The sequence below is a fragment of the Phalangium opilio genome, unplaced genomic scaffold (genome assembly GCF_054372755.1).
Source record: "Phalangium opilio isolate 3A_F unplaced genomic scaffold, DU_Popi_V2 ptg000013l_1, whole genome shotgun sequence".
Classification (NCBI taxonomy): domain Eukaryota; kingdom Metazoa; phylum Arthropoda; class Arachnida; order Opiliones; family Phalangiidae; genus Phalangium; species Phalangium opilio.
In genome coordinates, this window is record NW_028324148.1 from 15,591,711 (window position 1) to 15,617,902 (window position 26,192).

Genomic DNA, 26,192 nt, shown 5'->3' on the forward strand with positions numbered 1-26,192 from the left:
TTCTTTTTTAGCTCATTTTAATTTTTAATGTTTTCAAGAAGTACATTTTGGGAGCTTTATCTCATTAATTTTAGGCTTGGCACGATGAGATGGCCGGGTTGCAGTTGTAGTTGCCTGAACACTTGGAACTGTCGCATTTCAGCATGGTCTTGGTACACTTTATCACCGAACACCGGAATGCGTCGCACACTAAAATTATTCGGCAATTATAATGTATTAATTGGACGTTAATTAGAAAAGTTAACTACGATTTAATTACGGTTGTTATTGGATACGACGGGTGAACAATCGTAAGTGCCTTTGCAGGAACCAGAGTCGCAATAAAAGTCCTCGGCAGCTCCAGCGTACTCGCATTGCTTTAGACCGCAATCCCTAAAATCGCACTCTACAAAATGACCATTGGTTAATGAGATTGCGGGTGTTATAGACTTTGAGTGGCTCGGGTCAACCCAAAATTGGAAATTCCCAATGAAAAGTTAAGATCGCGCCGCTGAACTAAGACTGTCAGTGTAATGCTACAGAATTTCAGTGGCTTGGTTGACCCCCAAAATGCCCATTGGAAAATTGAAACCAATTAAGATGTTTAAAGACTACCTGAACCTAGATATTGCGGGTGTTATACACTATCAGTGACCCCAAAATGCCCATTGGAAAGATAAACCCAAGCTGCTGAAAGACTACAGCACTACTAATAATGCGGATTTTATAATATTTGAGTGGCTTGGTCTACTCCAAAATGTACCATGAAGTCGTTAAGAGGTTATAGGTCAACAGTAAAAACTGGACTAAGTTCGTAATCAGTGTTTGTGTCATATCTGTACTAAAGAGATTAAACCTAACACTTAAAAGGAGATCTGAAAGTGTTCGGGTCCCGTGAAGGAAGAGAAGAACCTTGCCCTCGTCGTGCATGACTTTGAAATCATTTTTGATTACTGATTTCTGGCCTTTTTTCCAATTTAGAGAAAGTTTAATTGAACTGAACTGACTTCTGTTCTGAAGGGGCACCGAATTTGAGGAAATCTTACTTGGCTTCGACTGAGACGCGACCAAGGCGGCGAAAGTCATAAAAGCGAAAACGGTCGGAATGGACAACATATTTAGGCTGTGAGAAGATCGGCAATGATATCTGGTTAGACGCTAAGGACTCTAATGAGACTGGTGCTGGTACTTGCGCAAAATGAGGAAAATTCTACAACAACATCTGGTTTTTCATCAAAACAGTCATGATAAACGTAGGTTGTGGGCGTATATTATACATCTGCTTTTAAAAGCGAGTATTAGTACGGCGGTATGGATCAACCTGGAATGTATACTGCAAATTGGAATCGTTGCGCCCCCATATATATCTTGTGTTTATTTCTAAGCGGGTTTTGTAGGTCGGTCTTGGGTGCTGCTATCCGTCTTCTAATTACGATTTCCTAGATGTAGCGCACTAAAATGCGTTGCCAGATTGAGCAACGTTGAGAAAATGGTTACTGAATTATTCCTAGTCGCTGTATATATTCTTGACCTACATTTACACGTACAGTTTATGACAAATACAGAAAACACATGTTTTTCAAGTTCGAAATTTTGGTTTCGTAGTTTTAAATATTTAAAAATATAAAAATTTACTCTCCTCTAAAGTGGTTCTAGAGTTATTTAAGGGCTTTATTCGGTTTTTGTATTGTTTTAATGTTGTTTATGCAGTTTTATCGTGTTTCTACGTTGTTTTGTCTTTAAATGCTGTTATATATTGGGGTTTATTGTCTTTTTATGCTGTTTTATTGGGTTTTATTGTCTTTTTATGCAGTTTTATTGGGTTTTATTGTCTTTTTATGCAGTTTTATTGGGTTTTATTGTCTTTTTATGCAGTTTTATTGGGGTTTATTGTCTTTTTATGCTGTTTTATTGGGTTTTATTGTCTTTTTATTCTGTTTTCTTGGGTTTTATTGTCTTTTTATGCTGTTTTCTTGGGTTTTATTGTCTTTTTATGCTGTTTTATTGGGTTTTATTGTCTTTTTATGCTGTTTTATTGGGTTTTATTGTCTTTTTATGCAGTTTTCTTGAGTTTTATTGTCTTTTTACGCTGCTTTATTGGGTTTTATTGTCTTTTTACGCTGTTTTATTGGGTTTTGTCTTTTTATGCAGTTTTATTGGGTTTTATTGTCTTTTTATGCAGTTTTCTTGGGTTTTATTGTCTTTTTATGCAGTTTTCTTGGGTTTTATTGTCTTTTTATGCAGTTTTCTTGGGTTTTGTCTTTTTATGCAGTTTTCTTGTGTTTTATTGTCTTTTTATGCAGTTTTCTTGAGTTTTATTGTCTTTTTACGCTGTTTTATTGGGTTTTATTGTCTTTTTACGCTGTTTCATTGGGTTTTATTGTCTGTTTACGCTGTTTTATTGGGTTTTATTTTCTTTTTATGCTGTTTTATTGGTTTTATTGTCTTTTTATGCAGTTTTATTAGGTTTTATTTTTTTTATGCTGTTTTCTTGGGTTTTATTGTCTTTTTACGCAGTTTTCTTGAGTTTAATTGTCTTTTTATGCAATTTTATTGGGTTTTACTGTCACCCCCTGCTGGGACACCCTGCTGTTTCCATACTGTTACCCCCTGCTGGGACCCCATACTGTTACCCCCTGCTGTGAACCCCTGCTGAGACCCCTGCTGTGAACCCCTGCTGGGACCCCTTGCTGTTTTCATACTGCTACCCCCTGCTGGGACCCCCTGCTGTGTCCATATTGTTACCCCCTTCTGGGACCCCCTGCTGTTACCCCCTGCTGGGACGCCCTACTGTTACCCCCTGCTGTGAACCCCTGCTGGGACCCCTTGCTGTTTTCATACTGTTACCCCCTGCTGGGATCCCCTGCTGTTACCCCCTGCTGTGTCCATATTGTTACCCCCTGCTGGGACGCCCTACTGTTACCCCCTGCTGGGACGCCCTACTGTTACCCCCTGCTGGGACCCCCTGCTGTTACCCCCTGCTGTTTCCATACTGTTACCCCCTGCTGGGACCCCCTGCTGTGACCCCCTACTGTTACCCCCTGCTGTTTCCATACTGTTACCCCCTCCTGGGACCCCTTGCTGTAAACCCCTGCTGGGACCCTCTGCTGTGTCCATATTGTTACCCCACGCTGTTACCCTCCGCTGTTTCCATACTGTTACCACCTGCTGGGACCCCCTGCTGTTTCCATACTGTTACCCCCTACTGTTACCCCCTGTTGGGACCCCCTGCTGTGTCCATATTTTTACCCCCTGCTGGGAACCCCTGCTGCGACCCCCTGCTGTTTCCATACTGTTACCCCTGCTGTTACCCCCTGCTGGGACCCCCTACTGTTTCCATACTGTTACCCCCTGCTGGGACCCCATACTGTTACCCCCTGCTGAGACTCCCTGCTGTGAACCCCTGCTGGGACCCCCTGCTGTTACCCCCTGCTGTGACCCCTGCTGTTACCCCCTGCTGGGACCCCCTACTGTTTCCATACGGTTACCCCCTGCTGGGACCCCCTGCTGTGTCCATACTGTTACCCCTGCTGTGTCCATATTGTTACCCCCTGCTGTTTCCATACTGTTACCCCCTGCTGAGACCGCCCTACTGTTACCCCCTGCTGGGACCCCCGCTGTGAACCCCTGCTGGGACCCCCTACTGTTTCCATACTGTTACCCCTGCTGGGACCCCGTACTGTTTCCATACTGTTATCCCCCGCTGTGAACCCCTGCTGGGACCCCCTGCTGTAACCCCCTGCTGGGACCCCCTACTGTTTCCATACTGTTACCCCCTGCTGTGTCCATATTGTTACCCCCTGCTGGGACCCCCTACTGTTACCCCCTGCTGTGACCCCCTACTGTGTCCATATTGTTACCCTCTGCTGTTTCCCCCTGCTGGGACCCCCTGCTGTTTCCATACCGTTACCCCCTGCTTGGACCCCGTGCTGTGACCCCCTGCTGTGTCCATATTGTTACCCCCTGCTGGGACCCCCTGCTGTTACCCCCTGCTGTGTCCATATTGTTACCCCCTGCTGGGACCCCCTGCTGTTACCCCCTGCTGGGACCCCCTACTGTTACCCCCTGCTGGGACCCCCTACTGTTACCCCCTGCTGGGACCCCGTACTGTTTCCCCCTGCTGGGACCCCCGCTGTGAACCCCTGCTGGGACCCCCCGCTGTGAACCCCTGCCGGGACTCTCTGCTGTGACCCCCTACTGTTTCCATACTGTTACCCCTGCTGGGACCCCGTACTGTTTCCATACTGTTACCCCCTGCTGGGACCCCCTACTGTTACCCCCTTCTGGGACCCCTGCTGTTACCCCCTGCTGGGACCCCATACTGTTACCCCCTGCTGTTACCGCCTGCTGGAACCCCCTACTGTTACCCCCTGCTGGGACCCCCTACTGTTACCCCCTGCTGGGACCCCCTGCTGTTTCCATACTGTTACCCCCTTCTGGGACCCCCTACTGTTACCCCTTTCTGGGACCCCTGCTGGGACCCTCTAATGTTACCCCCTGCTGGACCCCCTACCGTTACCCCCTGCTGGGACCCCCTACTGTTACCCCCTTCTGGGACCCCTGCTGTTACCCCCTGCTGGGACCCCATACTGTTACCCCCTGCTGTTACCGCCTGCTGGAACCCCCTACTGTTACCCCCTGCTGGGACCCCCTACTGTTACCCCCTGCTGGGACCCCCTACTGTTACCCCCTGCTGTTTCCATACTGTTACCCCCTGCTGGGACCCCCTGCTGTGAACCCCTGCTGTGTCCCTATTGTTGCCCCCTGCTGTTTCCATACTGTTACCCCCTGCTTTTTTCATACTGTTACCCCCTCCTGGGACCCCCTGCTGTGTCCATATTGTTACCCCCTGCTGTTTCCCGCTGCTGGGACCCCCTGCTGTTTCCATACTGTTACACCCTGCTGGGACCCCGTGCTGTGACCCCCTGCTGTGTCCATATTGTTACCCCCTGCTGTTTCCATACTGTAACCCCCTGCTGTGTCCATATTGTTACCCCCTGCTGTGTCCATATTGTTACCCCCTACTGTTACCCCCTGCTTCGTTTAGCTTCGTTTAGCTTAGCTTAGCTTTGTTTAGCTTAGCTTCGTTTAGCTTAGCTTAGCTTCGTTTAGCTTGGCTTCGTTTAGCTTAGCTTCGTTTAGCTTCGTTTAGCTTAGCTTCGTTTAGCTTCGTTTAGCTTCGTTTAGCTTAGCTTAGCTTAGCTTAGCTTCGTTTAGCTTAGCTTCGTTTAGCTTCGTTTAGCTTAGCTTCGTTTAGCTTCGTTTAGCTTCGTTTAGCTTAGCTTCGTTTAGCTTAGCTTCGTTTAGCTTCGTTTAGCTTCGTTTGAGCTAAATGTTAAACGGACATAAATCAGCATTTTTAAAAATTGTCAAATTGGTCCTATTTCTGGAATTTTTAGGGGGGCGCCTCGCGTTTCAATAAATGATTGTAAAAAATTGTATTATGTTAATTACAATAAGAATACAAACTTTTAATGATATACGTTTTTTTTAAGTATCATTATAAATAAATGTCTGATTGAGCTAAAGTTATGGTCCCATTTATACATGTTTCTGCTAAGTGAAGATTTTGAAAATGTAAAACAGTTTCTTAACATTCTTAATTAAAATGAAGACTGAAGGAACAGATATTAATCAAAAATGTCTTGATTAGAATCAAGACCTAAAAAGTATTGATAAGACTGAGGTTATCACTTGTCTGAAGGATCAGATATTAATTTTTCTTTTTAATTGAAACTTAAATGCATGCTTAAGAAAAAAACAACGTTCCATTACCGTTTTCCGTTGAAATAAATTATTTTACTGCTAATCAATTTCAAAAATTTACTTATCTCGGCTTTTCGACCACAATTCCATTCCCCGAAAACATTTTATCATTACATTAATTAGTTTTGGGAGATAACGTGTCAAAATAACCTATAAAACAATAAAAAACTGTAATAGCGGTCTGTTTAGCCATGAAAACAACCTTTTCAAAGTTACAAGTACTATATAACCCTTTCGAGACTAACAGGACCTGAGCAAACTATAGCTTAAAGTGTCAGTGACATAATTTTCGTCACCCACAAACTTAAAATACGAAAAAAATCCTTGAAAAATCTAGTTAATTATGATATGTTTACTTTTTTATTTGGTTTCGTAGCAATTTATAAAATTGCAATCAAAGTAGAGTATTTGGAAAAGGCCTAGTTAAAATTTTGTTTCGTTTGATGACGTAGTAAGGAGAAATTTTCTCTCTAGATGTCGCGTGACGCCTGTTAGTGTCTCCGCGCGCGCCGCGTTAAGCCTAATTTATTCAGATTCGCGCGGCATTAGTATACTCGGGAGTCTCGGGCGCGCGCGCTTGGCGTTTCCGCGAGATGCCGTGAGTGACGTAGCAACGAGAAAACCCGCCAAAAATCTTCTCCGCAAATTTGCTTTTTTCCCCCCAAATTTCAAGTTTTCAAAGTGTTTTTTCTGTGTTTTCCTTCATATTTAAATATTAATCAAGCATATTTTTGGAATCAGAATAGTTTAAACTCTCAAAAAAGTAAGGTTTTCTTTAGATGTCGCTATTCCTTTAACCTGCTACTAGTACGACCAGGGAGAATTGATGTAAACTGGAGTTGAAATTTCATCATGTGCGACCTGCGGCCCTGAAACTCTCCCATAGTCCCAGTGTGTGCAGAACATAATTTTTTCGCTGTTATCTGCCAAAATCAATCTTTCTAGGTAGTGTCGCCTCCTCACTTGAATTTTTCATGATGAATTAAGGTTTGAAGGAACAAAATTCTAGATTACTATTTTCACTACCATGTCCCTCTGCTAACTTGAAGCAAACTTTCCTCTCTTTTTGCTGCTCATTACCGGTGCCATTCCCTTGACTTTCTATTAGTTATAACTAATGAGTTTATTTATTTCAAACAAAAATATTAAAAAATGGATTCTTTTTCCTTTTGTGCTACTTTGAATTTACAAATGTATATAACGTTGTGCCGTGTCATGTCAAATAGTCTCTAACCATTGTTAGAAACTAGAGAGAGAAATTGGGCAGTAACACTGAGTAGTTTAGAGTGGCTAAGAGTGGCTAGAGTGGTTTAGAGTGGTTTAGAGTGGTTTAGAGTGGTTTAGAGTGGCTTCGTTTAGCTTCGTTTAGCTTAGTTTAGCTTCGTTTAGCTTCGATTAGCTTCGTTTAGCTTCGTTTAGCTTCGTTTAGCTTAGCTTCGTTTAGCTTCGTTTAGCTTAGCTTCGTTTAGCTTAGCTTCGTTTAGCCTAGTTTAGCTTAGCTTAGCTTCGTTTAGCTTCGTTTAGCTTCGTTTAGCTTAGCTTCGTTTAGCTTCGTTTAGCTTCGTTTAGCTTAGCTTCGTTTAGCTTCGTTTAGCTTAGCTTCGTTTAGCTTCGTTTAGCTTAGCTTAGCTTAGCTTAGCTTCGTTAAGCTTAGATTAGCTTAGCTTAGCTTAGCTTAGCTTCGTTAAGCTTAGATTAGCTTAGCTTAGCTTCGTTTAGCTTAGCTTCGTTTAGCTTCGTTTAGCTTCGTTTAGCTTAGCTTCGTTTAGCTTCGTTTAGCTTAGCTTAGCTTAGCTTAGCTTCGTTTAGCTTAGATTAGCTTAGCTTAGCTTCGTTTAGCTTCGTTTAGCTTAGCTTCGTTTAGCTTCGTTTAGCTTAGCTTCGTTTAGCTTCGTTTAGCTTAGCTTCGTTTAGCTTCGTTTAGATTAGCTTCGTTTAGCTTCGTTTAGATTCGTTTAGCTTCGTTTAGATTCGTTTAGCTTCGTTTAGCTTCGTTTAGCTTCGTTTAGCTTAGCTTAGCTTAGCTTAGCTTCGTTTAGCTTAGCTTCGTTTAGCTTAGCTTAGCTTCGTTTAGCTTCGTTTAGCTTAGCTTCGTTTAGCTTCGTTTAGCTTAGCTTCGTTTAGCTTCGTTTAGCTTCGTTTAGCTTAGCTTAGCTTCGTTTAGCTTAGCTTAGCTTCGTTTAGGTTCGTTTAGCTTAGCTTCGTTTAGCTTCGTTTAGCTTAGCTTCGATTAGCTTCGTTTTAGCTTAGCTTAGCTTCGTTTAGCTTAGCTTAGCTTCGTTTAGCTTCGTTTAGCTTAGCTTCGTTTAGCTTCGTTTATCTTAGCTTCGTTTAGCTTCGTTTAGCTTCATTTAGCTTCGTTTAGCTTCGTTTAGCTTCACTTAGCTTCGTTTAGCTTCGTTTTGCTTAGCTTAGCTTCGTTTTGCTTAGCTTAGCTTCGTTTAGCTTAGCTTCGTTTAGCTTCGTTTAGCTTCACTTAGCTTCGTTTAGCTTCGTTTAGCTTCACTTAGCTTCGTTTAGCTTCGTTTAGCTTCGTTTTGCTTAGCTTAGCTTCGTTTAGCTTCGTTTAGCTTCGTTTAGCTTAGCTTCGTTTAGCTTAGTTTAGCTTAGCTTAGCTTCGTTTAGCTTAGCTTCGTTTAGCTTAGCTTCGTTTAGCTTAGTTTAGCTTAGCTTAGCTTCGTTTAGCTTCGTTTAGCTTAGCTTCGTTTAGCTTCGTTTAGCTTAGCTTCGTTTAGCTTCGTTTAGCTTAGCTTCGTTTAGCTTCGTTTAGCTTAGCTTCGTTTAGCTTCGTTTAGCTTCGTTTAGCTTAGCTTCGTTTAGCTTCGTTTAGCTTAGCTTCGTTTAGCTTCGTTTAGCTTAGCTTCGTTTAGCTTCGTTTAGCTTAGCTTCGTTTAGCTTCGTTTAGCTTAGCTTAGCTTAGCTTAGCTTCGTTTAGCTTAGATTAGCTTAGCTTAGCTTCGTTTAGCATCGTTTAGCTTAGCTTCGTTTAGCTTCGTTTAGCTTAGCTTAGCTTAGCTTCATTTAGCTTCGTTTAGCTTCGTTTAGCTTCGATTAGCTTAGCTTCGTTTAGCTTCGTTTAGCTTAGCTTCGTTTAGCTTCGTTTAGCTTAGCTTCGTTTAGCTTCGTTTAGATTCGTTTAGCTTCGTTTAGCTTCGATTAGCTTAGCTTAGCTTCGTTTAGCTTAGCTTCGTTTAGCTTAGCTTAGCTTCGTTTAGCTTAGCTTCGTTTAGCTTCGTTTAGCTTAGCTTCGTTTAGCGTCGTTTAGCTTAGCTTCGTTTAGCTTAGCTTAGCTTCGTTTAGCTTAGCTTAGCATCGTTTAGCTTCGTTTAGCTTAGCTTCGTTTAGCGTCGTTTAGCTTCGTTTAGCTTCGTTTAGCTTAGCTTCGTTTAGCTTCGTTTAGCTTCGTTTAGCTTCGTTTAGCTTCGTTTAGCTTAGCTTAGCTTAGCTTAGCTTCGTTTAGCTTAGCTTAGCTTCGTTTAGCTTCGTTTAGCTTAGCTTAGCTTCGATTAGCTTCGTTTAGCTTCGTTTATCTTAGCTTCGTTTAGCTTCGTTTAGCTTCATTTAGCTTCGTTTAGCTTCGTTTAGCTTCACTTAGCTTCGTTTAGCTTCGTTTAGCTTCGTTAAGCTTCGTTTTGCTTAGCTTAGCTTCGTTTAGCCTAGCTTCGTTTAGCTTCGTTTACCTTCACTTAGCTTCGTTTAGCTTCGTTTAGCTTCGTTTTGCTTAGCTTAGCTTCGTTTAGCTTAGCTTCGTTTAGCTTCGTTTAGCTTAGCTTCGTTTAGCTTAGTTTAGCTTAGCTTCGTTTAGCTTAGTTTAGCTTAGCTTAGCTTCGTTTAGCTTCGTTTAGCTTAGCTTCTTTTAGCTTCGTTTAGCTTAGCTTCGTTTAGCTTAGCTTCGTTTAGCTTCGTTTAGCTTCGTTTAGCTTAGCTTCGTTTAGCTTCGTTTAGCTTCGTTTAGCTTAGCTTCGTTTAGCTTAGCTTCGTTTAGCTTCGTTTAGCTTAGCTTAGCTTAGCTTAGCTTCGTTTAGCTTAGCTTCGTTTAGCTTAGATTAGCTTAGCTTAGCTTCGTTTAGCTTCGTTTAGCTTCGTTTAGCTTAGCTTCGTTTAGCTTAGCTTCGTTTAGCTTCGTTTAGCTTCGTTTAGCTTAGCTTCGTTTAGCTTCGTTTAGCCTAGCTTCGTTTAGCTTCGTTTAGCTTAGCTTCGTTTAGCGTCGTTTAGCTTCGTTTAGCTTAGCTTCGTTTAGCTTAGCTTAGCTTAGCTTAGCTTCGTTTAGCTTAGCTTCGTATAGCTTAGATTAGCTTAGCTTAGCTTCGTTTAGCTTCGTTTAGCTTCGTTTAGCTTCGTTTAGCTTAGCTTCGTTTAGCTTCGTTTAGCTTAGCTTCGTTTAGCTTCGTTTAGCTTAGCTTCGTTTAGCTTCGTTTAGCTTCGTTTAGCTTAGCTTCGTTTAGCTTCGTTTAGCTTAGCTTCGTTTAGCTTCGTTTAGCTTAGCTTCGTTTAGCTTCGTTTAGCTTAGCTTCGTTTAGCTTAGCTTCGTTTAGCTTCGTTTAGCTTAGCTTCGTTTAGCTTAGCTTCGTTTAGCTTAGCTTCGTTTAGCTTCGTTTAGCTTCCTTTAGATTCGTTTAGCTTCGTTTAGCTTCGTTTAGCTTAGCTTAGCTTAGCTTAGCTTCGTTTAGCTTAGCTTGGCTTAGCTTAGCTTCGTTTAGCTTAGCTTCGTTTAGCTTAGCTTAGCTTCGTTTAGCTTCGTTTAGCTTAGCTTAGCTTCGTTTAGCTTCGTTTAGCTTAGCTTCGTTTAGCTTCGTTTAGCTTCGTTTATCTTAGCTTCGTTTAGCTTCGTTTAGCTTCGTTTAGCTTAGCTTCGTTTAGCTTATTTTCGTTTAGCTTCGTTTAGCTTAGCTTCGTTTAGCTTCGATTAGCTTAGCTTCGTTTAGCTTAGCTTCGTTTAGCTTCGTTTAGCTTCGCTTAGCTTCGTTTAGCTTAGCTTCGTTTAGCTTCGTTTAGCTTAGCTTCGTTTAGCTTCGTTTAGCTTCGTTTAGCTTCCTTTAGCTTCCTTTAGCTTCGTTTAGCTTCGTTTAGCTTCGTTAAGCTTCGTTTAGCTTCGTTTAGCTTCGTTTAGCTTAGCTTCGTTTAGCTTCGTTTAGCTTAGCTTCGTTTAGCTTCGTTTAGCTTAGCTTCGTTTAGCTTCGCTTAGCTTAGCTTAGCTTCGTTTAGCTTAGCTTAGATTAGCTTGGCTTAGCTTCGTTTAGCTTCGTTTAGCTTCGTTTAGCTTCGTTTAGCTTAGCTTCGTTTAGCTTCGTTTAGCTTCGTTTAGCTTAGCTTCGTTTAGCTTCGTTTAGCTTAGCTTCGTTTAGCTTAGCTTCGTTTAGCTTAGCTTCGTTTAGCTTAGCTTCGTTTAGCTTCGTTAAGCTTCGTTAAGCTTCGTTTAGCTTCGTTTTCGTTTAGCTTCGTTTAGCTTAGCTTCGTTTAGCTTCGTTTAGCTTTGTTTAGCTTCGTTTAGCTTCGTTTAGCTTCATTTAGCTTAGCTTCGTTTAGCTTCGTTTAGCTTAGCTTCGTTTAGCTTCGTTTAGCTTAGCTTCGTTTAGCTTCGTTTAGCTTAGCTTAGCTTCGTTTAGCTTAGCTTAGCTTCGTTTAGCTTCGTTTAGCTTCGTTTAGCTTCGTTTCGTTTATTTTCGTTTAGCTTCGTTTAGCTTATTTTCGTTTAGCTTCGTTTAGCTTAGCTTCGTTTAGCTTATTTTCGTTTAGCTTCGTTTAGCTTAGCTTCGTTTAGCTTAGCTTCGTTTAGCTTATTTTCGTTTAGCTTAGCTTCGTTTAGCTTCGTTTGGCTTAGCTTCGTTTAGCTTCGTTTAGCTTAGCTTCGTTTAGCTTCGTTTAGCTTCGTTTAGCTTAGCTTCGTTTAGCTTCGTTTAGCTTCGCTTAGCTTCGTTTACCTTCGTTTAGCTTCGTTTAGCTTAGCTTCGTTTAGCTTCGTTTAGCTTCGTTTAGCTTCGTTTAGCTTCCTTTAGCTTCCTTTAGCTTCGCTTAGCTTCGTTTAGCTTCGTTTAGCTTAGCTTCGTTTAGCTTCGTTTAGCTTAGCTTAGCTTCGTTTAGCTTCGTTTAGCTTAGCTTCGTTTAGCTTCGTTTAGCTTAGCTTAGCTTCGTTTAGCTTAGATTAGCTTAGCTTAGCTTCGTTTAGCTTAGATTAGCTTAGCTTCGTTTAGCTTCGTTTAGCTTAGATTAGCTTCGTTTAGCTTCGTTTAGCTCAGCTTCGTTTAGCTTCGTTTAGCTTAGCTTCGTTTAGCTTAGCTTCGTTTAGCTTCGTTTAGCTTCGTTTAGCTTCTTTTAGCTTCGTTTAGCTTCGTTTAGCATCGTTTAACTTCGTTTAGCTTCGTTTAGCTTCGCTTCGCTTCGTTTAGCTTCGTTTAGCTTAGCTTCGTTTAGCTTCGTTTAGCTTCGTTTTGCTTCGTTTAGCTTCGTTTAACTTCGTTTAACTTCGTTTAGCTTCGTTTAGCTTCGTTTAGCTTAGCTTCGTTTAGCTTCGTTTAGCTTCGCTTCGTTTAGCTTAGCTTCGTTTAGCTTAGCTTCGTTTAGCTTCGTTTAGCTTCGTTTAGCTTCGTTTAGCTTCGCTTCGCTTCGCTTCGTTTAGCTTCGTTTAGCTTCGTTTAGCTTCGTTTAGCTTAGCTTCGTTTAGCTTCGTTTAGCTTCGTTTAACTTCGTTTAACTTCGTTTAGCTTCGTTTAGCTTAGCTTCGTTTAGCTTCGTTTAGCTTAGCTTCGTTTAGCTTCGTTTAGCTTAGCTTCGTTTAGCTTCCTTTAGCTTCGTTTAGCTTCGTTAAGCTTCGTTAAGCTTCGTTTAGCTTCGTTTTCGTTTAGCTTCGTTTAGCTTAGCTTCGTTTAGCTTTGTTTAGCTTCGTTTAGCTTCGTTTAGCTTCGTTTAGCTTCGTTTAGCTTAGCTTCGTTTAGCTTCGTTTAGCTTCATTTAGCTTAGCTTCGTTTAGCTTCGTTTAGCTTAGCTTCGTTTAGCTTCGTTTAGCTTAGCTTCGTTTAGCTTAGCTTAGCTTAGCAAGCTAAACGAAGCTAAACGAAGCTAAACGAAGCTAAACGAAGCTAAGCGAAGCTAAACGAAGCTAAACGAAGCTAATCGAAGCTAAATGAAGCTAAACGAAGCTAAACGAAGCTAAACGAAGCTAAGCGAAGCTAAACGAAGCTAAACGAAGCTAATCGAAGCTAAATGAAGCTAAACGAAGCTAAACGAAGCTAAGATAAACGAAGCTAAACGAAGCTAATCGAAGCTAAATGAAGCTAAACGAAGCTAAACGAAGCTAAACGAAGCTAAGCGAAGCTAAACGAAGCTAAACGAAGCTAATCGAAGCTAAATGAAGCTAAACGAAGCTAAACGAAGCTAAGATAAACGAAGCTAAACGAAGCTAAACGAAGCTAAGCTAAACGAAGCTAAACGAAGCTAAACGAAGCTAAGCTAAGCTAAACGAAGCTAAACGAAGCTAAACGAAGCTAAGCTAAACGAAGCTAAACGAAGCTAAACGAAGCTAAGCTAAACGAAGCTAAACGAAGCTAAACGAAGCTAAGCTAAACGAAGCTAATCGAAGCTAAACGAAGCTAAACGAAGCTAAGCTAAACGAAGCTAAACGAAGCTAAACGAAGCTAAGCTAAGCTAAACGAAGCTAAGCTAAGCTAAACGAAGCTAAACGAAGCTAAGCTAAGCTAAACGAAGCTAAACGAAGCTAAGCTAAACGAAGCTAAACGACGCTAAGCCAAACGAAGCTAAGCTAAGCTAAGCTAAGTTAAACGAAGCTAAGCTAAGCTAAGCTAAGCTAAACGAAGCTAAACGAAGCTAAGCTAAGCTAAGCTAAACGAAGCTAAACGAAGCTAAGCTAAATGAAGCTAAACGAAGCTAAGCTAAATGAAGCTAAACGAAGCTAAGCTAAACGCAGCTAAGCTAAGCTAAGCTAAACGCAGCTAAGCTAAGCTAAACGCAGCTAAGCTAAGCTAAACGAAGCTAAGCTAAGCTAAGCTAAGCTAAACGAAGCTAAACGAATCTAAACGAAGCTAAGCTAAACGAAGCTAAGCTAAACGAAGCTATACGAAGCTATACGAAGCTAAGCTAAACGAAGCTAAGCTAAACGAAGCTAAACGAAGCTAATCGAAGCTAAACGAAGCTAAACGAAGCTAAACGAAGCTAAGCTAAACGAAGCTAAACGAAGCTAAACGAAGCTAAGCTAAACGAAGCTAAACGAAGCTAAGCTAAGCTAATCTAAGCTAAACGAAGCTAAGCTAAGCTAAACGAAGCTAAACGAAGCTAAGCTAAACGAAGCTAAACGAAGCTAAGCTAAACGAAGCTAAACGAAGCTAAGCTAAACGAAGCTAAACGAAGCTAAGCTAAACGAAGCTAAACGAAGCTAAACGAAGCTAAACGAAGCTAAGCTAAACGAAGCTAAACGAAGCTAAGCTAAACGAAGCTAAACGAAGCTAAACGAAGCTAAGCTAAACGAAGCTAAACGAAGCTAAGCTAAACGAAGCTAAACGAAGCTAAACGAAGCTAAGCTAAACGAAGCTAAACGAAGCTAAGCTAAGCTAAACTAAGCTAAACTAAGCTAATCGAAGCTAAACGAAGCTAAGCTAAACGAAGCTAAACGAAGCTAAGCTAAACGAAGCTAAACGAAGCTAAGCTAAACGAAGCTAAACGAAGCTAAGCTAAACGAAGCTAAACGAAGCTAAACGAAGCTAAGCTAAACGAAGCTAAACGAAGCTAAACGAAGCTAAAACGAAGCTAAACGAAGCTAAACGAAACTAAACGAAGCTAAGCTAAGCTAAACGAAGCTAAACGAAGCTAAGCTAAGCTAAACGAAGCTAAGCTAAGCTAAACGAAGCTAAACGAAGCTAAGCTAAACGAAGCTAAACGAAGCTAAACGAAGCTAAGCTAAACGAAGCTAAACGAAGCTAAACGAAGCTAAGCTAAACGAAGCTAAACGAAGCTAAGCTAAACGAAGCTAAACGAAGCTAAACGAAGCTAAGCTAAACGAAGCTAAACGAAGCTAAACGAAGCTAAGCTAAGCTAAACTAAGCTAAACTAAGCTAAACGAAGCTAAACGAAGCTAAGCTAAACGAAGCTAAACGAAGCTAAGCTAAACGAAGCTAAACGAAGCTAAGCTAAACGAAGCTAAACGAAGCTAAGCTAAACGAAGCTAAACGAAGCTAAGCTAAACGAAGCTAAACGAAGCTAAACGAAGCTAAAACGAAGCTAAACGAAGCTAAACGAAACTAAACGAAGCTAAGCTAAGCTAAACGAAGCTAAGCTAAGCTAAACGAAGCTAAGCTAAACGAAGCTAAACGAAGCTAAACGAAGCTAAGCTAAACGAAGCTAAACGAAGCTAAACGAAGCTAAACGAAGCTAAACGAAGCTAAACGAAGCTAAGCTAAACGAAGCTAAACGAAGCTAATCGAAGCTAATCGAAGCTAAACGAAGCTAAACGAAGCTAAGCTAAACGAAGCTAAACGAAGCTAAACGAAGCTAAGCTAAGCTAAACGAAGCTAAACGAAGCTAAGCTAAACGAAGCTAAACGAAGCTAAACGAAGCTAAACGAAGCTAAGCTAAGCTAAACGAAGCTAAACGAAGCTAAGCTAAGCTAAACGAAGCTAAACGAAGCTAAGCTAAACGAAGCTAAACGACGCTAAGCCAAACGAAGCTAAGCTAAGCTAAGCTAAGTTAAACGAAGCTAAGCTAAGCTAAGCTAAGCTAAACGAAGCTAAACGAAGCTAAGCTAAACGAAGCTAAACGAAGCTAAGCTAAATGAAGCTAAACGAAGCTAAGCTAAATGAAGCTAAACGAAGCTAAGCTAAACGCAGCTAAGCTAAGCTAAACGAAGCTAAGCTAAGCTAAGCTAAGCTAAACGAAGCTAAACGAATCTAAACGAAGCTAAACGAAGCTAAGCTAAACGAAGCTAAACGAAGCTAAGCTAAACGAAGCTAAACGAAGCTAAGCTAAACGAAGCTAAACGAAGCTAATCGAAGCTAAACGAAGCTAAGCTAAACGAAGCTAAACGAAGCTAAGCTAAACGAAGCTAAACGAAGCTAAGCTAAACGAAGCTAAACGAAGCTAAGCTAAGCTAATCTAAGCTAAACGAAGCTAAGCTAAGCTAAACGAAGCTAAACGAAGCTAAACGAAGCTAAGCTAAACGAAGCTAAACGAAGCTAAGCTAAACGAAGCTAAACGAAGCTAAGCTAAACGAAGCTAAACGAAGCTAAGCTAAACGAAGCTAAACGAAGCTAAACGAAGCTAAACGAAGCTAAGCTAAACGAAGCTAAACGAAGCTAAGCTAAACGAAGCTAAACGAAGCTAAGCTAAACGAAGCTAAACGAAGCTAAGCTAAACGAAGCTAAACGAAGCTAAACGAAGCTAAGCTAAACGAAGCTAAACGAAGCTAAGCTAAACGAAGCTAAGCTAAACGAAGCTAAGCTAAACGAAGCTAAGCTAAACGAAGCTAAGCTAAACGAAGCTAAGCTAAGCTAAACGAAGCTAAACGAAGCTAAACGAAGCTAAGCTAAACGAAGCTAAACGACGCTAAGCCAAACGAAGCTAAGCTAAGCTAAGCTAAGTTAAACGAAGCTAAGCTAAGCTAAGCTAAGCTAAACGAAGCTAAACGAAGCTAAGCTAAGCTAAGCTAAACGAAGCTAAACGAAGCTAAGCTAAATGAAGCTAAACGAAGCTAAGCTAAATGAAGCTAAACGAAGCTAAGCTAAACGCAGCTAAGCTAAGCTAAGCTAAACGCAGCTAAGCTAAGCTAAACGCAGCTAAGCTAAGCTAAACGAAGCTAAGCTAAGCTAAGCTAAGCTAAACGAAGCTAAACGAATCTAAACGAAGCTAAGCTAAACGAAGCTAAGCTAAACGAAGCTATACGAAGCTATACGAAGCTAAGCTAAACGAAGCTAAGCTAAACGAAGCTAAACGAAGCTAATCGAAGCTAAACGAAGCTAAACGAAGCTAAACGAAGCTAAGCTAAACGAAGCTAAACGAAGCTAAACGAAGCTAAGCTAAACGAAGCTAAACGAAGCTAAGCTAAGCTAATCTAAGCTAAACGAAGCTAAGCTAAGCTAAACGAAGCTAAACGAAGCTAAGCTAAACGAAGCTAAACGAAGCTAAGCTAAACGAAGCTAAACGAAGCTAAGCTAAACGAAGCTAAACGAAGCTAAGCTAAACGAAGCTAAACGAAGCTAAACGAAGCTAAACGAAGCTAAGCTAAACGAAGCTAAACGAAGCTAAGCTAAACGAAGCTAAACGAAGCTAAACGAAGCTAAGCTAAACGAAGCTAAACGAAGCTAAGCTAAACGAAGCTAAACGAAGCTAAACGAAGCTAAGCTAAACGAAGCTAAACGAAGCTAAGCTAAGCTAAACTAAGCTAAACTAAGCTAATCGAAGCTAAACGAAGCTAAGCTAAACGAAGCTAAACGAAGCTAAGCTAAACGAAGCTAAACGAAGCTAAGCTAAACGAAGCTAAACGAAGCTAAGCTAAACGAAGCTAAACGAAGCTAAACGAAGCTAAGCTAAACGAAGCTAAACGAAGCTAAACGAAGCTAAAACGAAGCTAAACGAAGCTAAACGAAACTAAACGAAGCTAAGCTAAGCTAAACGAAGCTAAACGAAGCTAAGCTAAGCTAAACGAAGCTAAGCTAAGCTAAACGAAGCTAAACGAAGCTAAGCTAAACGAAGCTAAACGAAGCTAAACGAAGCTAAGCTAAACGAAGCTAAACGAAGCTAAACGAAGCTAAGCTAAACGAAGCTAAACGAAGCTAAGCTAAACGAAGCTAAACGAAGCTAAACGAAGCTAAGCTAAACGAAGCTAAACGAAGCTAAACGAAGCTAAGCTAAGCTAAACTAAGCTAAACTAAGCTAAACGAAGCTAAACGAAGCTAAGCTAAACGAAGCTAAACGAAGCTAAGCTAAACGAAGCTAAACGAAGCTAAGCTAAACGAAGCTAAACGAAGCTAAGCTAAACGAAGCTAAACGAAGCTAAGCTAAACGAAGCTAAACGAAGCTAAACGAAGCTAAAACGAAGCTAAACGAAGCTAAACGAAACTAAACGAAGCTAAAACGAAGCTAAACGAAGCTAAACGAAACTAAACGAAGCTAAGCTAAGCTAAACGAAGCTAAGCTAAGCTAAACGAAGCTAAGCTAAACGAAGCTAAACGAAGCTAAACGAAGCTAAGCTAAACGAAGCTAAACGAAGCTAAACGAAGCTAAACGAAGCTAAACGAAGCTAAACGAAGCTAAGCTAAACGAAGCTAAACGAAGCTAATCGAAGCTAATCGAAGCTAAACGAAGCTAAACGAAGCTAAGCTAAACGAAGCTAAACGAAGCTAAACGAAGCTAAGCTAAGCTAAACGAAGCTAAACGAAGCTAAGCTAAACGAAGCTAAACGAAGCTAAACGAAGCTAAACGAAGCTAAGCTAAGCTAAACGAAGCTAAACGAAGCTAAGCTAAGCTAAACGAAGCTAAACGAAGCTAAGCTAAACGAAGCTAAACGACGCTAAGCCAAACGAAGCTAAGCTAAGCTAAGCTAAGTTAAACGAAGCTAAGCTAAGCTAAGCTAAGCTAAACGAAGCTAAACGAAGCTAAGCTAAACGAAGCTAAACGAAGCTAAGCTAAATGAAGCTAAACGAAGCTAAGCTAAATGAAGCTAAACGAAGCTAAGCTAAACGCAGCTAAGCTAAGCTAAACGAAGCTAAGCTAAGCTAAGCTAAGCTAAACGAAGCTAAACGAATCTAAACGAAGCTAAACGAAGCTAAGCTAAACGAAGCTAAACGAAGCTAAGCTAAACGAAGCTAAACGAAGCTAAGCTAAACGAAGCTAAACGAAGCTAATCGAAGCTAAACGAAGCTAAGCTAAACGAAGCTAAACGAAGCTAAGCTAAACGAAGCTAAACGAAGCTAAGCTAAACGAAGCTAAACGAAGCTAAGCTAAGCTAATCTAAGCTAAACGAAGCTAAGCTAAGCTAAACGAAGCTAAACGAAGCTAAACGAAGCTAAGCTAAACGAAGCTAAACGAAGCTAAGCTAAACGAAGCTAAACGAAGCTAAGCTAAACGAAGCTAAACGAAGCTAAGCTAAACGAAGCTAAACGAAGCTAAACGAAGCTAAACGAAGCTAAGCTAAACGAAGCTAAACGAAGCTAAGCTAAACGAAGCTAAACGAAGCTAAGCTAAACGAAGCTAAACGAAGCTAAGCTAAACGAAGCTAAACGAAGCTAAACGAAGCTAAGCTAAACGAAGCTAAACGAAGCTAAGCTAAACGAAGCTAAGCTAAACGAAGCTAAGCTAAACGAAGCTAAGCTAAACGAAGCTAAGCTAAACGAAGCTAAGCTAAGCTAAACGAAGCTAAACGAAGCTAAACGAAGCTAAGCTAAACGAAGCTAAACGAAGCTAAGCTAAACGAAGCTAAACGAAGCTAAGCGAAGCTAAAAGAAGCTAAACGAAGCTAAACGAAGCTAAACGAAGCTAAACGAAGCTAAACGAAGCTAAACGAAGCTAAACGAAGCTAAGCTAAACGAAGCTAAACGAAGCTAAACGAAGCTAAGCTAAGCTAAACGAAGCTAAACGAAGCTAAGCTAAACGAAGCTAAACGAAGCTAAGCTAAGCTAAACGAAGCTAAACGAAGCTAAGCTAAGCTAAACGAAGCTAAACGAAGCTAAGCTAAACGAAGCTAAACGACGCTAAGCCAAACGAAGCTAAGCTAAGCTAAGCTAAGTTAAACGAAGCTAAGCTAAGCTAAGCTAAGCTAAACGAAGCTAAACGAAGCTAAGCTAAACGAAGCTAAACGAAGCTAAGCTAAATGAAGCTAAACGAAGCTAAGCTAAATGAAGCTAAACGAAGCTAAGCTAAACGCAGCTAAGCTAAGCTAAACGAAGCTAAGCTAAGCTAAGCTAAGCTAAACGAAGCTAAACGAATCTAAACGAAGCTAAACGAAGCTAAGCTAAACGAAGCTAAACGAAGCTAAGCTAAACGAAGCTAAACGAAGCTAAGCTAAACGAAGCTAAACGAAGCTAAGCTAAACGAAGCTAAACGAAGCTAATCGAAGCTAAACGAAGCTAAGCTAAACGAAGCTAAACGAAGCTAAGCTAAACGAAGCTAAACGAAGCTAAACGAAGCTAAGCTAAACGAAGCTAAACGAAGCTAAGCTAAGCTAATCTAAGCTAAACGAAGCTAAGCTAAGCTAATCTAAGCTAAACGAAGCTAAACGAAGCTAAACGAAGCTAAACGAAGCTAAGCTAAACGAAGCTAAACGAAGCTAAGCTAAACGAAGCTAAGCTAAACGAAGCTAAACGAAGCTAAGCTAAACGAAGCTAAACGAAGCTAAGCTAAACGAAGCTAAACGAAGCTAAGCTAAACGAAGCTAAACGAAGCTAAGCTAAGCTAATCTAAGCTAAACGAAGCTAAGCTAATCTAAGCTAAACGAAGCTAAGCTAAGCTAAACGAAGCTAAACGAAGCTAAACGAAGCTAAGCTAAACGAAGCTAAACGAAGCTAAGCTAAACGAAGCTAAACGAAGCTAAGCTAAACGAAGCTAAACGAAGCTAAGCTAAACGAAGCTAAGCTAAACGAAGCTAAGCTAAACGAAGCTAAACGAAGCTAAGCTAAACGAAGCTAAACGAAGCTAAACGAAGCTAAGCTAAACGAAGCTAAGCTAAGCTAAACGAAGCTAAACTAAGCTAAACGAAGCTAAGCTAAGCTAAACTAAGCTAAACTAAGCTAAACGAAGCTAAACGAAGCTAAACGAAGCTAAGCTAAACGAAGCTAAACTAAACGAAGCTAAACGAAGCTAAGCTAAACGAAGCTAAACGAAGCTAAGCTAAACGAAGCTAAACGAAGCTAAGCTAAACGAAGCTAAACGAAGCTAAGCTAAACGAAGCTAAACGAAGCTAAGCTAAACGAAGCTAAACGAAGCTAAACGAAGCTAAGCTAAACGAAGCTAAACGAAGCTAAGCTAAACGAAGCTAAACGAAGCTAAACGAAGCTAAACGAAGCTAAACGAAGCTAAAACGAAGCTAAACGAAGCTAAACGAAACTAAACGAAGCTAAGCTAAGCTAAACGAAGCTAAGCTAAGCTAAGCGAAGCTAAACGAAGCTAAGCTAAACGAAGCTAAACGAAGCTAAGCGAAGCTAAACGAAGCTAGGCTAAATGAAGCTAAACGAAGCTAAACGAAGCTAAACGAAGCTAAGCTAAACGAAGCTAAACGAAGCTAAGCTAAGCTAATCTAAGCTAAACGAAGCTAAGCTAAACGAAGCTAAACGAAGCTAAGCTAAGCTAAGCTAATCTAAGCTAAACGAAGCTAAGCTAAGCTAAACGAAGCTAAACGAAGCTAAGCTAAACGAAGCTAAACGAAGCTAAGCTAAACGAAGCTAAACGAAGCTAAACGAAGCTAATCGAAGCTAAACGAAGCTAAACGAAGCTAAACGAAGCTAAGCTAAACGAAGCTAAACGAAGCTAAGCTAAGCTAAACGAAGCTAAACGAAGCTAAGCTAAGCTAAACGAAGCTAAACGAAGCTAAACGAAGCTAAGCTAAGCTAAACGAAGCTAAACGAAGCTAAGCTAAACGAAGCTAAACGAAGCTAAACGAAGCTAAGCTAAACGAAGCTAAACGAAGCTAAACGAAGCTAAGCTAAACGAAGCTAAACGAAGCTAAACGAAGCTAAACGAAGCTAAGCTAAACGAAGCTAAACGAAGCTAAGCTAAACGAAGCTAAACGAAGCTAAACGAAGCTAAGCTAAGCTAATCTAAGCTAAACGAAGCTAAGCTAAGCTAAGCTAAGCTAAACGAAGCTAAACGAAGCTAAGCTAAACGAAGCTAAACGAAGCTAAGCTAAACGAAGCTAAACGAAGCTAAGCTAAACGAAGCTAAACGAAGCTAAACGAAGCTAAGCTAAACGAAGCTAAACGAAGCTAAGCTAAACGAAGCTAAACGAAGCTAAACGAAGCTAAACGAAGCTAAACGAAGCTAAAACGAAGCTAAACGAAGCTAAACGAAACTAAACGAAGCTAAGCTAAGCTAAACGAAGCTAAGCGAAGCTAAGCGAAGCTAAGCGAAGCTAAACGAAGCTAAACGAAGCTAAGCTAAACGAAGCTAAACGAAGCTAAGCGAAGCTAAACGAAGCTAGGCTAAATGAAGCTAAACGAAGCTAAACGAAGCTAAGCTAAACGAAGCTAAACGAAGCTAAACGAAGCTAAGCTAAACGAAGCTAAACGAAGCTAAGCTAAGCTAATCTAAGCTAAACGAAGCTAAGCTAAGCTAAACGAAGCTAAACGAAGCTAAGCTAAGCTAATCTAAGCTAAACGAAGCTAAGCTAAGCTAAACGAAGCTAAACGAAGCTAAGCTAAACGAAGCTAAACGAAGCTAAGCTAAACGAAGCTAAACGAAGCTAAGCTGAACGAAGCTAAACGAAGCTAATCGAAGCTAAACGAAGCTAAACGAAGCTAAGCTAAACGAAGCTAAACGAAGCTAAGCTAAGCTAAACGAAGCTAAACGAAGCTAAGCTAAGCTAAACGAAGCTAAACGAAGCTAAACGAAGCTAAGCTAAGCTAAACGAAGCTAAACGAAGCTAAGCTAAACGAAGCTAAACGAAGCTAAGCTAAACGAAGCTAAACGAAGCTAAACGAAGCTAAACGAAGCTAAGCTAAACGAAGCTAAACGAAGCTAAGCTAAACGAAGCTAAACGAAGCTAAACGAAGCTAAGCTAAGCTAATCTAAGCTAAACGAAGCTAAGCTAAGCTAAGCTAAGCTAAACGAAGCTAAACAAAGCTAAGCTAAACGAAGCTAAACGAAGCTAAACGAAGCTAAGCTAAACGAAGCTAAACGAAGCTAAGCTAAACGAAGCTAAACGAAGCTAAGCTAAACGAAGCTAAACGAAGCTAAACGAAGCTAAGCTAAACGAAGCTAAACGAAGCTAAACGAAGCTAAACGAAGCTAAGCTAAACGAAGCTAAACGAAGCTAAGCTAAACGAAGCTAAACGAAGCTAAACGAAGCTAAGCAAAACGAAGCTAAACGAAGCTAAACGAAGCTAAACGAAGGTAAGCTAAACGAAGCTAAACGAAGCTAAGCTAAACTAGGCTAAACGAAGCTAAGCTAAACGAAGCTAAGCTAAACGAAGCTAAGCTAACCGAAGCTAAGCCAAACGAAGCTAAACGAAGCTAAGCTAAGCTAAACTAGGCTAAACGAAGCTAAGCTAAACGAAGCTAAACGAAGCTAAACGAAGCTAAACGAAGCTAAACGAAGCTAAGCTAAACGAAGCTAAACGAAGCTAAGCTAAACGAAGCTAAACGAAGCTAAGCTAAACGAAGCTAAACGAAGCTAAACGAAGCTAAACGAAGCTAATCGAAGCTAAACGAAGCTAAACGAAGCTAAACGAAGCTAAACGAAGCTAATCGAAGCTAAACGAAGCTAAACGAAGCTAAACGAAGCCACTCTAAACCACTCTAAACCACTCTAGCCACTCTTAGCCACTCTAAACTACTCAGTGTTACTGCCCAATTTCTCTCTCTAGTTTCTAACAATGGTTAGAGACTATTTGACATGACACGGCACAACGTTATATACATTTGTAAATTCAAAGTAGCACAAAAGGAAAAAGAATCCATTTTTTAATATTTTTGTTTGAAATAAATAAACTCATTAGTTATAACTAATAGAAAGTCAAGGGAATGGCACCGGTAATGAGCAGCAAAAAGAGAGGAAAGTTTGCTTCAAGTTAGCAGAGGGACATGGTAGTGAAAATAGTAATCTAGAATTTTGTTCCTTCAAACCTTAATTCATCATGAAAAATTCAAGTGAGGAGGCGACACTACCTAGAAAGATTGATTTTGGCAGATAACAGCGAAAAAATTATGTTCTGCACACACTGGGACTATGGGAGAGTTTCAGGGCCGCAGGTCGCACATGATGAAATTTCAACTCCAGTTTACATCAATTCTCCCTGGTCGTACTAGTAGCAGGTTAAGCTATAGTTTGCTCAGGTCCTGTTAGTCTCGAAAGGGTTATATAGTACTTGTAACTTTGAAAAGGTTGTTTTCATGGCTAAACAGACCGCTATTACAGTTTTTTATTGTTTTATAGGTTATTTTGACACGTTATCTCCCAAAACTAATTAATGTAATGATAAAATGTTTTCGGGGAATGGAATTGTGGTCGAAAAGCCGAGATAAGTAAATTTTTGAAATTGATTAGCAGTAAAATAATTTATTTCAACGGAAAACGGTAATGGAACGTTGTTTTTTTCTTAAGCATGCATTTAAGTTTCAATTAAAAAGAAAAATTAATATCTGATCCTTCAGACAAGTGATAACCTCAGTCTTATCGATACTTTTTAGGTCTTGATTCTAATCAAGACATTTTTGATTAATAACTTAATAAGTTTCTGTTGTGTATTGACCGCAAGGCGGCGCTCCAAGATGAACATCACGTGATAGAGTGATGTAGAGTGACAGAGCGAATGAAGAGACTAAGCTATATAGACGTTTTTCTAAGTCGTGAATTAATCATTCTCAATATCTTTGTTGTAACTCAATCAGTATTAAAGTATGTTCGTTAATTAAGTACCTGTGACTTTTACTAAACACGAAACATAACAGTTTCCTTGAAAAAACCATGAGTTTCATCGAGTTTTCGTGTTTTATACTTTTTTATGCAAAATAAATTTGGTTTGAAACCTGTGAAACCCTTGATATTATGTTATAAAATTAATCGCTAAATTATGAGCGTAAATAACTTAATAGGTTTCCTTGAAAAAAACCATGAGTTTTATCGAGCTTTCGGTATATTTATGCAAATTAGTATTCTTGTAGCAAACTTTTGAAATTAGCGGCTTTTTGCATGCTTGGAATTTCTACTCCAAGATGCATGGGGAAGTTTGCTGGTGAATTTTTTGCAATTTAGTATATTGGCTGCAAACTATTGAAAATACTGGCCTTATGCAAGAAAAAGTTTGTAGAATTTATGCAAATTATTATTTTGGAAGTTAACTTTTGAAAATGGCGGCCATATGCAAAAAAAATTGGTATGCTGTAAACTTATGCAAATTAGTAGTGTCCCCCCAGGTCTCTGCTACTTGAGTACTTACCACTTTTAAAACGTTCGTCTGCTACTACATTAGCTTCAACCACAGCGGTGTAATTTTAACTAATTAAATAAGCATATATTAATTAATACGAGTACGGATAATCCTTTAAGGACCGTTACTCAGAGCGAAGGTGACAATCCACACTCGAAAAAGCGACTAAAAACGTGCGTATTTTAAGAAATAAAAGTATCAATTAAGCCTAATCCCTGAGTCCTGACTGGTCCGCGCTGGTTGAATGTTAAGCCTTGTCCGTAGTCTAATAGCGTACCGGCAGTAAGGGCTATTTAAATATAGACCTTAATACAGTCAAAGGCGGCAACTGACAGTACCTACTATTACTTCATTTGTGATTTAAAAAAAAAAAATAGAATGGAAAAATCTGCATTTGAAATTGAAGATGACGTAGATTCCGATTTTAAAAAAGTAATTAAAATGTTAATTTTTTAAATTTTATTATTCTTAATTACTTTTTATATTTGTTTCTAAATTTGATTAAAATTAATTAATTAGGTAATGGATAATTTGGAAAAGGAACTTTTGAGGAAAGAAGCTGAGATTAAAGATTTGAATTTTAAAATTGAAAGAAAACATTTAAAAGTACGTTTTTCGTTTATTATATTTTTTGTTATTAAATTTGAAGCATTATTTCTTAATCTTAATTAAATACGAGAGATTAATTAAATAATTAATTTGTTTTATTTAAGTTTGAAGATTTGTTAAAGACTTCTTCAAAAAAAGACTCGGAAAATAAACAATTAATTGAAAGGCAACGCGAGGAAATTAGTAAACTCGAAAAGGATAATGAGGAGCTAAAAAATCTTGTAGAATATTTAAAAGTAAGCCTTAATTTTAATGTTAATTAGATTTAATTGGAATGGCAATTTTGTTAATTATTAAAATGAAATAAATTGTTGTTTAAATAGGAAGAGAATACAAATTTAAATGAATTAATTATCGCAACTCAGCTGGGAAATTTGCAAAAATCATGCAAAGACGTCAACAATCTTATAGTCCCTGGTAAGAGAACAATTATAGTCAATGGAAATTCCATGAGTTTTTTAAATTTTATGAAATTAATTTGAAATATTAAATGAAAAGAGTTTTATAAAATTTGATAACAAATAAAAGAATTCCATGAGTTTTAGTTTGGAAAGGTCAATGAAAATTCCAGGAGTTTCCTTCTATAATTTTTTTAAAAAATTCCTTGAAAATTAAAGGAGTTTTATAAAATTTGTTCAAAAAAATTCCTGGAATTGCATTTTATAAAATTAGTTTATGAAAATTAAAGGAGTTATATAAAACTTGTTCAAAAATTATATAATTAGTTTGGAGAGGTCAAAGAAAATTCCAGGAGTTTCA

At 39.7% G+C, this 26,192-nt stretch overlaps 2 protein-coding genes across 6 annotated transcripts in view; one reads left to right on the forward strand and one right to left on the reverse strand.

Moving 5' to 3' along the window:
• Window positions 1-26,192, reverse strand: part of LOC149709557 (uncharacterized) — a 27,870-nt gene continuing 1,678 nt past the window's right edge. The window contains exons 1-4 of one of the 5 annotated variants that reach the window (XM_089864927.1): window positions 24,834-24,938; window positions 1,026-1,432; window positions 260-385; window positions 1-189 (exon numbers count right to left, since the gene is read on the reverse strand). In XM_089864927.1, the coding sequence (XP_089721053.1) occupies window positions 71-189; window positions 260-385; window positions 1,026-1,095 (315 nt within the window). In that variant the 5' untranslated portion in view covers window positions 1,096-1,432; window positions 24,834-24,938 and the 3' untranslated portion in view covers window positions 1-70. Of the gene's footprint in view, window positions 190-259; window positions 386-1,025; window positions 3,417-24,833; window positions 24,939-26,192 lie in introns of those variants that run through there. The other 4 variants (XM_089864929.1, XM_089864926.1, XM_089864925.1 and 1 more) reach the window with 4 other exon arrangements.
• Window positions 25,121-26,192, forward strand: part of LOC149709558 (uncharacterized) — a 5,320-nt gene continuing 4,248 nt past the window's right edge. Inside the window, exons 1-4 of the mRNA XM_089864922.1 lie at window positions 25,121-25,256; window positions 25,344-25,430; window positions 25,538-25,669; window positions 25,757-25,850. Coding sequence (XP_089721048.1) covers window positions 25,203-25,256; window positions 25,344-25,430; window positions 25,538-25,669; window positions 25,757-25,850 — 367 coding nt within the window. The 5' untranslated portion in view covers window positions 25,121-25,202. The remainder of the gene's footprint in view (window positions 25,257-25,343; window positions 25,431-25,537; window positions 25,670-25,756; window positions 25,851-26,192) is intronic.